Source organism: Pan troglodytes, chromosome 18 (genome assembly GCF_028858775.2).
Source record: "Pan troglodytes isolate AG18354 chromosome 18, NHGRI_mPanTro3-v2.0_pri, whole genome shotgun sequence".
Taxonomy (NCBI): Eukaryota; Metazoa; Chordata; class Mammalia; order Primates; family Hominidae; genus Pan; species Pan troglodytes.
Window position 1 is genome coordinate 10246187 of NC_072416.2, and position 13422 is coordinate 10259608.

The 13422-nt window shown below is 38.1% G+C and overlaps 1 protein-coding gene across 45 annotated transcripts in view; it reads left to right on the forward strand.

The window, feature by feature from the left end:
* RBFOX1 (RNA binding fox-1 homolog 1) overlaps nt 1-13422 on the forward strand; it is a 2477231-nt gene that overhangs the window by 2360634 nt on the left and 103175 nt on the right. For all 45 annotated transcript variants that reach the window (XM_054668820.1, XM_054668821.1, XM_054668819.2 and 42 more), the window contains 2 exons: nt 1045-1105; nt 11005-11058. In XM_054668820.1, the coding sequence (XP_054524795.1) occupies nt 1045-1105; nt 11005-11058 (115 nt within the window). The remainder of the gene's footprint in view (nt 1-1044; nt 1106-11004; nt 11059-13422) is intronic.

Consider the following 13422-nt stretch of genomic DNA (forward strand, 5'->3'; position numbering starts at 1 on the left):
CTGGGATCTCCCGCAACATAGCCACAGGGTCATATTTGTTAATTTTTTTTTTAATACCAGTTACAAATGCTTTAGTCTTTGGAGTAAGATGTTGCATATTTTGCCTTTCATTTTCCCCTTCGACGATAACGCTTAGGCCCCTCACCAAACTCTCAGTAACCATGGTAACTGTATACAAACCCATGCTGGCGATGGTGGTGAATGGTAAGTGGTGAAGTCCATCTGCCGTTTCACGTATTTAGTGCTGATATATCTATATACATATATATATACCACGTGAATTTTTTTGACTTGTCGTATTAAGTTTTCTTGATGCTCTATTTTTTTGGATATTGGTACGCCTGTAATTGAGTGTACGTTCTAAGCTAGCCTGGGAGGCACTGACTGGATTGAGTTATGACCGGTGCACATCTTACTCAGATTGTTAACTCCATATTGTGTTAAACAATGCACCCTCTCTTTTATCCTTTTGTTAGCTGTGACGTTAAAGCTTGAATGATTTTGTTAATTCTTGCGATGTAAAAGGCTCTTGTTCCAAGTGTTGAATGCTAGATGTTGCTTTCCTGATGGTTCTTTCCTCCTAAAGTGTTGCACACGGCTAAGACTTGTTTGTCCCTTTTTTTGACATTTATGTTCCCTTGTACCTTGTCTCTTCTCTCTTCTCCACTGCATGCTCCTTCATATGAATTTTATTTTATGTTTAAAAAATATTTCTTGTTTCTGTGTTACCATGGAGTACACGCATGCTTTTAAATCTTCAATTATGCAGAATCTTTTAATTTGCTTTTACTGTCTCTTTATTAAACACTCTTAATGATATGACATTGCTTTATTGAAATGATTTGTAAGTTAAACGGTTATGAAGTAAATGTAATTTTAAAAATGTATGATTTTGTTATGCACCTACTGCCTTTTATAAATTAAAATGCATTTTAGTTTTTAGTTTTCTTTTTTAATAAGTAATCACGGTCATAATGCATGCAACTAATTGAATTGGGAGCTGGCTCTAGAATATGTGCTTATTTGAGTTTTCTATGTACATAGGTAAATAATGCCACAGCACGTGTAATGACAAATAAAAAGACCGTCAACCCTTATACAAATGGTAAGTAGAGATTGGCCTTTTACAAGAAATTCTCTCTACTTCTGACTCTTTAAGTAATTTAACCAGAGATTCTATTACAACAAGCTGTGTTTGCCTGGGCATTGACACTGTGTTTTTACTACTGACCTGCTACAGTGAACCACCTACATCAATAAGATCATTTTCACAACAAAGGCAAATGGAGTGTTCAGGTTAAGTGTGCCTGCCCTTCTTCCCTTCTTTCTAGAATAACTCTGTTTGGGATTGAGATGCAGTAATTATTTGGAAATTAGTTTGGTAATTTCATTGGTTATTACAGTAAGTTGAGGGGAGAATTGGAGGTTTAGTTTGTTTGCTTTTCAATACCATCTGCTCGTTGATTACTAATCATTCCTGGACATGCAATCACGTAATTTATTCTGTCTTTGAGTCTTCTCCAGAGAGATTAGTCATTTGAAGTGATTTAGAGGATGCCTCATGTCTGAATTCCACAGGGTTAGCAGAATGTGTGAGTGGGTTATTTGTTCTTCTCTGGGCTGCTCAGTGTTATTTTGGGCTAGTTGAGAATGTTGCTGTGTATTGCAGACCCCATCAAGACAATGCAATTTCTGTTTTTATCAATAAAACTTCTGAAAACTCCTCCTAAAAAGCATTCACATATGAGTTATTAAAAATGTTTGAACATTTTGATTCTTTAATTCCTCTCAAAATAAGTATCTCTTAAGATATATGGGGAAGAAACCTGCCACTGTGTTAATCACATACTTAATTGTACCAAAAATTAAAGCAATGCAGTAAATTAAAGTATATACACATGGTAGAATATTATACCCATTAAAATGAGCAGGATAAAGACCATAAAGGGTCTCATAATTTAAAAATTGACATAAATGTTTGTAGCATAACTTTAGATAAATGATGATAATATGCCAGAATGCTAATGGTTGTGCTGAATTGTGAGACTGGCAAACATTTTTTCTTTGATTCAAGTTTATAAAAATAATATAACTTTATTACATCAAAAGGAGATATATGGAATTTTAAACTTCTAAAGTTTTAATTGCACATGGAGATACAGATTTTTTAAAGTAAAAACAAATTAAAAGAAACATTAAAGACAAGTCTAAAATATATTTTAAATAACCCCATTGCCACCCTGGTTTCCTACCTCCCCCCTCACGGGAAGCCGCTATTACAGATTGTTGTCTATAGTTTTATTTTGCGTATTCATGCCTATATATGTAGTAGGTGTTCATTTATAGTATTCACAGTATTGTATACATTTTTATGTGAATATACATTTTTATGTGAATGATATAATGATATTCATGTCATTTTATTAATTCACATTTTATGTGAATGATATAATTCATTTTTAATTGGGTTTTTTAATAAATCTATATAGAGTTCTTTCAATTTAATATATACAGATTAGACTAATTCATTTCAGTGGTTATATAATATTACACAAAGCAGATAAATAGGTTCAGTCAGAACTAAATACTGATTGTTTATCACAATAAAAGAAAACAATGATCTAGCAATGTATTATCATTTGGTAGTTTTGATTTTCCTGTTTCTTTTGCCAGTGACTACCAATTTGACAGTCAGTTTGCTCTTAATTTTAAAAGGGGCATCATTCAACAGGGACATACCGTCTATATAATAGGGCTCTAAGTTGAAAGACCAGAAGAATTACCTATTCTGCTATTTTTCTCAGCTTTATCAACCAAGACATGCCCTTAAATGGTATAGACTATTTTCACACCAGACTTTAAATGCCCAGTGCTGAACTGAAGCAAACCTCTGATTTATATGTCATACAGCCTTTCCACTTGGGTAAAAGTAATGACTCTGAAACTTGCCAGATTTAATATATGGTGACATCAACCTGACAGTTGGGCATAGTCTTTAATTATGAAGTTGCACTGGTGCCCAGGCACATGTGTGCTTGTCTACACATGACTAGCTGCTCATGTGTGCTGAGTGAGAAACTGGAGCGAGAAAAGCCAAATATTTCGTAAGCCATGTGCATGTACATTTATTTTAAAAGAGTTATTGATCAATTTTATGACCAGGGACTGAAAACTAGACCTGTAGGATTTTTTAACACAATTCAAAGCCCATTTATAAATAACTAGCCTTTCTGGAATATGAGGTATGCATTATGTGAGGCATTTTAAGTGCACTGAACACAAATGAAGTCCTATAAAGAGGACATCATTATCCCTATTTTAGAGATGGAACATTGAGGCTAGAGAAGATGAAGTAATCAATAAAGCCTTTTTTTTTTTTTTTTTTTTTTTTTGAGACAGGGTCTCACTTTTTCACCCAGGCTGGAGGGCAGTGGCATGATATTGGCTCATTGCAACGTCTGCCTCCCAGGCTCAAGCAATCCTCCCTGGTAGCTGGGACTACAGCCACGTGCCACAATGCCTGGCTAGTTTTTTTTTTTTTTTTTTTTTATAGAGACGGAGTTTCACCAAGTTGCCCAGGCTGGTCTCGAACTCCTGAGCTCAAGTGATCTGCCTGTCTTGGCCTCCAAAAATGCTAAGATTACAGGCATGAGCCACCACTTCTGGCCTAGCCTTTTCTTTTTCTTATGAAGTAACAAAATCTTGTGACCATGCCTGTGTGTATCAGGCATCGCTTTCCCTTTGTCTTTTTGTAGAAATGCACTCAAGTGGCAACCAACTACAATAACAAAAAAATTATTAAATGTGCAACCTCGTGTTCCTGCCAGATTTTGGCATGCACATCCCATGTCCCATTCCAGGTAGCCATGCACTCAGTTTCCAGGAATAAGTCAGTCATATGGGTCTCTCATCCATGTACCTGCAAAAGGGAACTCAGAGAATTGTTCCTGTCACACATACTGTGTATGGCACCTAAGGGGTTGATGGATAGACACAGTAGAATTTATTTAAAACACAAATGTCAATTCTAATTATATAAAGACTGTGGCTTCTGTAGTGGAGATTATGGAGAACTTTGGTATTCAAAGAAAAGTAGTTCTCCGAGCTATCCCAAGTTTCAACTCATGAGTATCACCACTACAGATAAATTCCCTTAAGTGGCAATACAATATTACTGAAAAAATATAGGGCCCTTTCAAATCCTTAATAAGCAAGACGATAGAGTTATGGCAAAAGAGGGTAAGTCGGGACCAATAAAGTCACATTGAAATGAGAAAATTAAGCCATCGGTGAGGTTCACTCATTAGCTACATAATTCATTCTCACAAAGCATAGAAATTGTACTTCAGCAAAATTATAAATTACTGGAGCTATCAAAGTTTCAGGTCATCTCCAGGTGATGAAATATAGTTATCAATGCCAACATCACCTTCATGCATTACTTCAATCATGTATCCAGAAAAACTTTTAGCAGCTGCAAAGTTTCCAGTGATAAATAAGACTGAATTCTAAATGTGATGAGATACCTGTCCATTATAGAGGGTTACAGTTAATAACATGGAGGGTGTGGATACTATTCTTAGGGTATTTAAACAATGACATAATGAAAAGCTGTAGAATGAGCCCTAGGCTTCTGGACATTCTATTAAAAAGTTCCACAAAGAGGGGATTGGACTATTTCTCTATTGCTATTTCTCCGAAGGACACCTACCCACACGGAGGAGTTGGGGTTTGCTGTGTTCTTTGGGGATCCAATGTTGGATCTGCAATACAAGATTGAGAGCTGAATTCACAAGGATTTCCTGGATGCTGGGGAAGCATGGGTGCTAGACATGGCTTTTTCATTTTCTTAGAGATGTTAGGAAGGATGAAAATGGGGCAAACATATTCAACGCTCCAGAGAGAGGCATACTTTGTTGCCAGGATCAGTTCTTCCATTCACTGGCTCTTGAATTGTAGGAAGTTGTTTAAACTCTCCATGTGCCAGCTCTCTAGCGGGAACTGTACAAATGATGGGAACTAAATCACAGTTCTTTGTGAAAATTATGAGAGAAAGTGCTCAACACAATGCTAGGTATGCAAAGTGGCCTAAAAGATTATTTTTACTACTCTTTGTAGCACAGTAGTATTTGATTACACATAGTTTCAATATTAAGTCATCATAGTATTCCTTTATTGTCATGGGTAGTTGAATTCCCTGAGAGATACTAGTTTAAGGATCAATTCTTCAGATGCTAAAAGGGGCTGAACAGGTTAAATCAGCAAACAGAGAGTGTTTGAAAAACTCAGTCTTTTGGGACTAGCTATTGTTTTCTTACTGAAGTAAAGCAAAATATTTATCTACTAGGAAAAATCAACACCACCACCACCACTACGAATTAACAATAAAAGATCTCAAACATTTAATCTCCCTATCAGGCTCACAATGGGGAGCAGGGGCAAATGTGACTAAGTGGGGAGTTGAATGCAGTAGCCCCTGACCACCTCTAATAAGTCTGTCTGTGAGGGATTCTCAACTTAAAGTTACCATTTCTACCAATGTTTCAAGAGAAATAGAAATCCTGTATTTTAGATGGAATTTAAATGTTGGCAATAAATGCACGCCATTAAAGGATATTCGGTGAACCCAAACAAAACACCTTTGTACCCAGTGCGAACCTCGCTTCTTTTTGTTTGGTATTTGAGAGTTGCCACCTGTACCATGTCAGCTGCCAGGTCTCTGACATCCTTAGTATATGTCTTTAGAAAGCATTGACAGGCAGTTTTTGTAATTCCTGTAGCGTACATAAGGGTGCTGTCTGGAATGCGTTTCTTTGATATGTAACCCAGCAAAGCCTTAGAGAAAGCCTGTGCTGATGTTTTTTGTGTACACATTCAGACTTGGCCTTTTAACACCCAATGCAGTCATAGTTAAAACTGGAGGTCTTAACCAGCATATTTTAGAAATACTGACACTTGACCTTTGACAAGCTAAATTTGGGGAGGGGAGTGCCAATTCAGATGTAGCCCCTTGAGTCCTGGCCACAGAGGGGTCTAAACTGCTTGCATGTCTGATACAGAGCCAGACCCCAAGACGTCTGGTCTCTGGCTCCGTTGCCTTGTTGCGGGGCTGGGGGTGTCCTGGGAGGCTGGGACCAGTGGGCCTTATCAGCCATTCTCCTTTTGTTGTAAGCCTCATTGTTCAGTTTAATGTCCTTGATCAAAATCTCTGAATTTGCAAGGCCTGGGGACATACACAAACTGCCTAAGAAATTAAAAATGGGATCATTTTGTTCATCTTCCTGACAGTGCAGGCTCTTATCTCCAGCAGGGTTATCCCAAGGGTCTCTTTCAGGTACGAGGAGGAGTCACAGGGAATGTGGGTTCATTTGCATGTGATTTGCATACATTTACATAAGCCCGCATGAGCTCTGTAAGTCTGAGTGGAGGTGATTTTCAAGGGCTGGATTCTAGACCAAATGGACATAACAGACATTTACAGAATACCTTTTCCAACAGCTGCAGAATACATCATCTACTTGTCAACACATGGAACATTGTCCAGGATAAGCCACATGTCAGGCCACCAAACAAGTCTCAACAAATTTTTAAAAAATCTAAACTATATCTAGTATTTTCTTAGACCATAATAGAATAAAACTAGAAATCAATAGCAAGAGGAACTTCAGAAAGTGTACAAATACATGGAAATTCAACAGTGTGCTCCTGAATGTCCATTGGGTCAGTGAAGGAATTTTAAAAATTCTTGATATAAATTAAAATGGAAACACGGCATGCCAAAGTCTATGGGATACAGCAAAAGCAGTGCTAATCAAAAAGTGTATAGTAATAAACACCTACATCAAAAAAGTAATTTCAGCTAAGCAACCGGGACAACAGTCATCCCTAACAGGATTCTTCTGTATTTAATGTATAGTCTATGGAAGGAAGCAGGTCCTTGAAGATTGGAAGGAGACACAATCAGAGCCAAAAAAATTTTGTCTATTAGGAAAAACTATATTCCTTTAGTTTCTTTAGAGAAAAACCAAACAAATATTTATGGAATGCTTACTTTGCCAAACAACGTTTTAGGTGCTGGAGATTGATGTTGGACAGCAGTCTTGCCTGCTTGACTGTTAATTTTAATGAGGGAGAATGGTTATAAAAGACAAGAGCAATCAAAGAAAGAAAGAAGCTAAATCCAGATAGCATTAACGGCAATGCAGAAAATAAAACTGGGAATGGAATCATGGAATCCAAGAGTAACTCTAAGAGGAGGTGGGAAAGTGACATTAACTGGCATGTTCTGAAAAGACTCCAGAGCCCTAAATAACATGAAGTCGACTTTGTGAAAAGCTAGAGAGTTCTCCAAGAAGAAGGAGAAGTGGATACAAAGAGACTTTGATATACAGTGGTCTTGGGGGGTTTTATAAAGATGAAAATGGCCAGTGTCACTGTAGCTGGGAGAGACGGGGACAGGGAAAAAGGGAAGTGGTACCAAAGAGGTACCAAATAGTTTGGTTAATGGTTAGTGTGTGCTTATTGACTAAGGTAAGACATGTGTGCTTATCTCAAATTGGGAAGAAGCTATTGAATTCTGAGTATCAGGATGACAAAGCTGATGTTTTTTTTAAAAATTGCTTTGGTCACCATGACCAGAATGGACAGGGGGAAGGAGGAGGAAGAGGAGACAGTGAGAATTAGGGCATTTCTGCTGTTGAACTTGTCCAGGCAGAGATAGGAATGCCTTGGTCTGCAGTGGTGGCAATGGAGAAGAAGGGAAGGACTTTTCAAGTTTTAACCAATAGGATTTTCTAATGGTTCACACATGGGGTATGAGGGTAAGAGAAGAATCAAGGAAGTGTTGATGAATTTTATTTTGAGCAACCAAGTAGATAGATATGCCATTTGCTAAAGGGAGAAGGACTTGCTGAGTAACAGGTTTCATGAGTGGGGGGAGAAGAGGGAGACTAGAAATTGGGTTTTCATTCCCGTCACAGAGTTCAGAAAGGTCTTTGGTTTCCTACAGTGGGAGTGGAGTAGCCTTGTTTAGAAGGGATCAAGGATCGGAAGAAGGTTGACACCTGCACTCATGTTCCCATGATGACCCAAGCATTTCATTTTGCAGCACACAGATTCCCAGTTGGTTTCTTGTAGAGGAGACTTTATCAGTTACCTTTCTCACAGTTAATACTTGCAAACATGAGATAGCACAGATCTCCTGATGAAGGAGAGTATCATTTATTTTCTTTATTTTTTTATGAAGAGATTGCCATGTGCAGACTTGGCAAACTCATAACTTGCAGAAAGACGGGGAAATAAACAGCACATTATAGGGGGATAGACAGATTATAGATATGTTTATAGATAGATCAGTAGATAGATGGATAGGTAGGTAGGCAGATGAGATAAACATGATTTCTAGGTAGCCTCAAATGCCTCTGAGAGATCTGGAATTTTTTGCTTTGTTCTTAGAAAATGAGAGACCATTGGCAAATTTATAATCTTTAAGAGCTACACCAAAATTCACTTATAAGTATACCTTCAGTGAAAAGGAAAAGGAAGTCTTATATGCAAAAGAAAGTATTTAAGGTAGTAAGGATATTCAAGAAACAAGACCTGAGATGCACAGTATGGGAAAGACACCATCTCCACTACCAATAAGAGGTAGGAGCATCAGTAGAGTATGAGATGGGTAACAGTGGAAAGATGAAGAGTGATCACTTAATAATTATTCATTTAATATGACCCCATATAGAGTTTACAAATTCTAGGTTTCTGTGAAAAACTAGAAAGAAAGAACATTAAATACGTCTGCAGCTTTATTTTCAACTAGTTTTTTGTACTTTTTCTTAGACTTCAAGTTGAAATGTAGATATTAATTCCCATATCCTCAGGAATTAGACTTTTTTTTAAAAAAAGGAAGCAGTGGAATTTCAATTGATCAAATTGAAGTCATTTCCATACTCATAAAACACATTCTGAAATGTCTGAACTAATATTTATTTTTACATCACTATAGAAATTCTTATAAGGCAAGATGTGATTAATATAAGAGAAGAGGGTGTCAGTATGAAATTTCAGAAACCGCTAGGGCAGTAGGTCTCAGAATTTCATGTTTCTTTCTGTCACTCTAAAAATGGGGCCCAGGAATTAAATATGCCTCCCAGGTAATAGAAGTATAACACTTTGAGAAACTCTATTCTAAGATCATCCCGGGGGCTGTAAACCACCTAGCTTCTTCAAGTTGGAACTGAAAGTTCTTAGAAAACATTCTTATCAAGTTTTAGAAAGTTCTGGATTTCAATAGACATACTGGCCTGTCTGTTGAGTTAGTGAGCCTCTGTTTTCCTTAGTGGATATTAAGAACACCTCTGGGCTATTCTTAGGTCGGGCAGAAAATCACACCTCTGTCTTCTCGGCAAACCTCAGAGAGTTCTTACTGTCAAAAATACCTTCCTTCACATTCAAACTTTAATCATTGCCTTTTCTCAAAAACATTTATTAAAGGACCTTTGGTATTTGGCCTTCTGCTCAAGGACTCAGAGCAAAGGACTACACACCTTACCCTCCTCTGTCTTTCAAGGTTTTTTTTTCTTCTTGAGACAGAGTCTCACTCTGTCACCTAGGCTGGAGTACAGTGGTACCATCTTGGCTCACTGCAACCTCTGACTCCCAGGTTCAAGCGATTATCATGCCTCAGCCTGATTAGTTGTTACTACTTTGTATTTTTAGTAGAGTCAAGGTTTCGCCATGCTGGACAGGCTGCTCTCTGGAAACTCCCAACCTCAAGTAACCTGCCTGCCTTGGCCTCTCAAAGTGGTAGGATTACAGGCATGAGCCACGGTGCCCGGCCTGCATGGATTTTTTTTTTTTTTTTCCCGAGAGAATCTCACACTGTCACCTGGGCTGGAGTGCAATGGCGTGATCTCAGCTCACTGCAACCTCTGCCTCCCAGGTTCAGGTGATTCTCCTGCCTCGGACTCCCAAGTAGCTGGGATTACAGGTGCCCACTACGATGCCTGGCTAATTTTTTGTATTTTTAGTAGAGATGGGGTTTCACTATGTTGGCCAGGCTGGTCTCAAACTCCTGACCTCGTGATCTGCCTGCCTTGGCCTCCCAAAGTGCTGGGACTACAGGCATGAGCCACTTCACCCAGCCCGCACGGATGCTTTTATGAAGACTTAGCCAGCAGGAGCAGGAAACAATAACAAAACCCTAAAACGTGATCATTCTCTGGAAATTGTTCCCCTAAATAATGCCCAGCATATATGTATTGTGCTTTCCAATTTGAGAATATTCTTGTATGCTCTTTTTTGTGAGTAAAGATTTCTAAAGGGTCAGGACTCATTTTACAAAAAACTCTCCATCCAGAACATTTGGAAAATTACAGGATTCCATTAATCATATATACAGATTATTTGAAAGTTACCTTAGATATCATACATTGATTAAGAATTTTTTACAGTTCCTGAATGCATTAAAATGTAGGCCACAGTAAATCTCTAGGGGATAAAATATCATTTTCTTTGGTTTTTATGAAGCACTTTGGAATTCTCTAGTATCTCGAGGTTATAATTAGGAATGACAATTGTTAGAATATATTGCTGCCAAGAATTTTGTTTATGCAAGCTTTCTAATTTTTGTGAACTTAATGCAGAGGGGTGTGATGGATTATCTAGCAGTGATATATAAAATAAGAAAAAATTGAAATTATTATAGTAGTTCTAAAAAATATTGATGGAGTAGAAAATTAATTACCATGTCATTTTCAAAGGGTTCACTTGTGGCTGGTCAGTAGTTTCCATTCCATTAACTTGCACTGGCAGAAAATCAAAGAAGGGCATAAATCTATTTTCTTATGTGTGGTTTTTAAGTATTTTTATGCATGCCCAAACGACACCTCCTTTACATTTTAAAATACAAAATGAGATACTTTAACCCATTTGATTTGTGATTCATTTGCAATTATATAAGATGTTGAATCAAATGTGATAATAATGTTTTTGTGTATTTGTTTTAAGGCTGGAAATTGAATCCAGTTGTGGGTGCAGTCTACAGTCCCGAATTCTATGCAGGTACAGAGTTTCTCTTTGCACGAAGTCTTCTTGGTCTTTTCTAAATGTGCTTTGCCTGCCAAGAATGAATGAGTTTTGTAAAATAACCTGAAGCAAGTGAATTCCTATCCTAACAAGTTCTGAATGATTTCTTTGGGCAAAATCAAGAGTGCTTAAAACAGTTTAAAAATTACAAGGGAATCATGTAAGTTTCATGGTTGGGGGATCAGCGTGGAGCCACTGCTCCTTAGGACAATTCACATTGATTTTGCCCTAAAAAAAGCATTGTGACTTTGTTCAATAGTGTATTGAACAAATGGAGAGCTGCTCACACCCATTGTATTTCAATGTGCCTGAATGTGTGTTTTAGCCATACATTTCCATTTGGGGTTGGCATTTGCTTTTTCCTGGCAAAGCAGAGAGTCGAGTTGGCTTAATTATTCCAATAATGTGGGAGTGATTTAGAATTGCCAAGGGAAGGCCTATTTCGATAACTAAAAAGTTGTCCGTCTTCGTTCATTAATCAATTTCCCTTAGCAATTCCTTTTCTCTCTACTTTGCCTTCCAGAATATGTCTCTCTCCTCACCCCTTCCCTGCCTAAGCACCAATTACCTCTCAACTGGGAAATCCATTCTCTTAGAAATTTTGGGAGAGCCTAACCCAGAAGCATTAGTGGCTGAGATTTCATGTCTCGATGTCCTAGGCTTGGCCCGTCACTACTGCCTGTGTGTCTCCTTGCTCTTGGACAAGGCTGCATTGAATACCTAGGACCTTAGTAGGTTTGCCACATGGCTATTTAAAAGAAGTCTTTCTTTGACGTGGCTCTTGCTTTTTAATAAGGAGAAATAAATAATCCGTTGATCTAGAGCCACTCCCTTAGTAACCTCTTGACGGTAAGTCATACCCCTTGCTTTGTTTCCTCCTGGGCTGCCTAACTTTTGTCATTTTCCTAATACTAAACACTGACCCTTGTAGATGAGAAGGGAACACAGAAAACTTAGCTACTCTGGCACAACAACCAGTCTGACAAAATTTAAGTTAAAAATGTGGTAAATCTGGAAAGGCTCAACAGGATAACTGATTCCTGGATTTTACGTAGGTGATGTTTGGAGTTGTTCTTCATGTATGAGTTTTACCGGGAGCCTGGGTTAAGTCCAGGGATTCTAACACTGCAAAATAGCTGTGTTCACTCTTGTGGGGGAAGAGACTTAGGCGTCAGGCTTTCTATGATCATATTGCAAACCCTACCACCTGAGAAGACACCTCTGCTGAGTAAGGAACGTGGAAACCATGCCTACACAGCTCAGGTTCAAATTCTGCCTCCCCTACTCACCAGCAGTGTGACTCTGGGCAAGTTACTTAACCTCTCTGTGCCTCAGTTTCCTCATCTATTAAATGGAGATGATATTAACAAACTCATGGTAATTTATTAGAATTAAATGGGTTAATATATGAAGAGTGGTGTGTACCAGCACCGTGTAAACATTTAGTAAACAAAAATGAATATGTTAATCTCTTTACCAGGAAGGCAACGTTAGCTGCATATTCTGCTGAATTTTGAGTATGCTATGAGACAAAGAGATTCTTTTCTTCATTGATGAGAGTACTAGTCCTTCAGTTCTCAGTGTGTTCATTTAGGGGCTGTTAATTTCTGGGATCAGGGGCATGGCAGTTTATTCAGGGGACACACAGAACATGGCATGTATTGCTGGGATGCATCTTTGTGCAAAGCTGCAAGGAAATCAAATACTCCAAATGGTTGAAAAGTCAGACAACAGCTTCCATGTGTCCACAGCAGGCACTGCCCATGAATGGAGTAGTTAGACTAAAGAAATGTCAGTTTCTCCTTCTATATGCACATATCTGAGTGCATATTTCCAGCCTAAAATAGTCCAGTGAAGAACAAGAAGCCTTCCCGTGGGGAGGAAGGGTATGGATGTGAGTGTTGTGGTGGAGAGGGCAAAATGCATTTTTACATTTTTCTGGTCCTGTACGTTGGAGTTGCCAATCACCCTTGGGTCTATTAAGCAGGAAAATACCTAATATCCCCGTTACTTGTGCTTTCGTAGCCACAAACATATCTGTGGGTGTTGAGGAGGACATTAAGACAAGAGAAACAGTTAAGACTGATTTATAACTATAAGAATAAATTAATCTGCATGACTTCTAGAACATTACAGCAGCTATTCAGATTAGCCCAGGGCCCAGGCTCAGAAGTTAGATCATTAGGTTAGAGGAAAAGAAAATGTTATAATCTAAGTTAATATTTACTGGATACTTTCTATGAGTCAGCACTGTTCTAAGCACTGTACATAAGTTTAATGTATTTAATGCTCATGGCGATTTTCCAAATGAGGATACCAAAATGCAAAAAGTTGGTATTA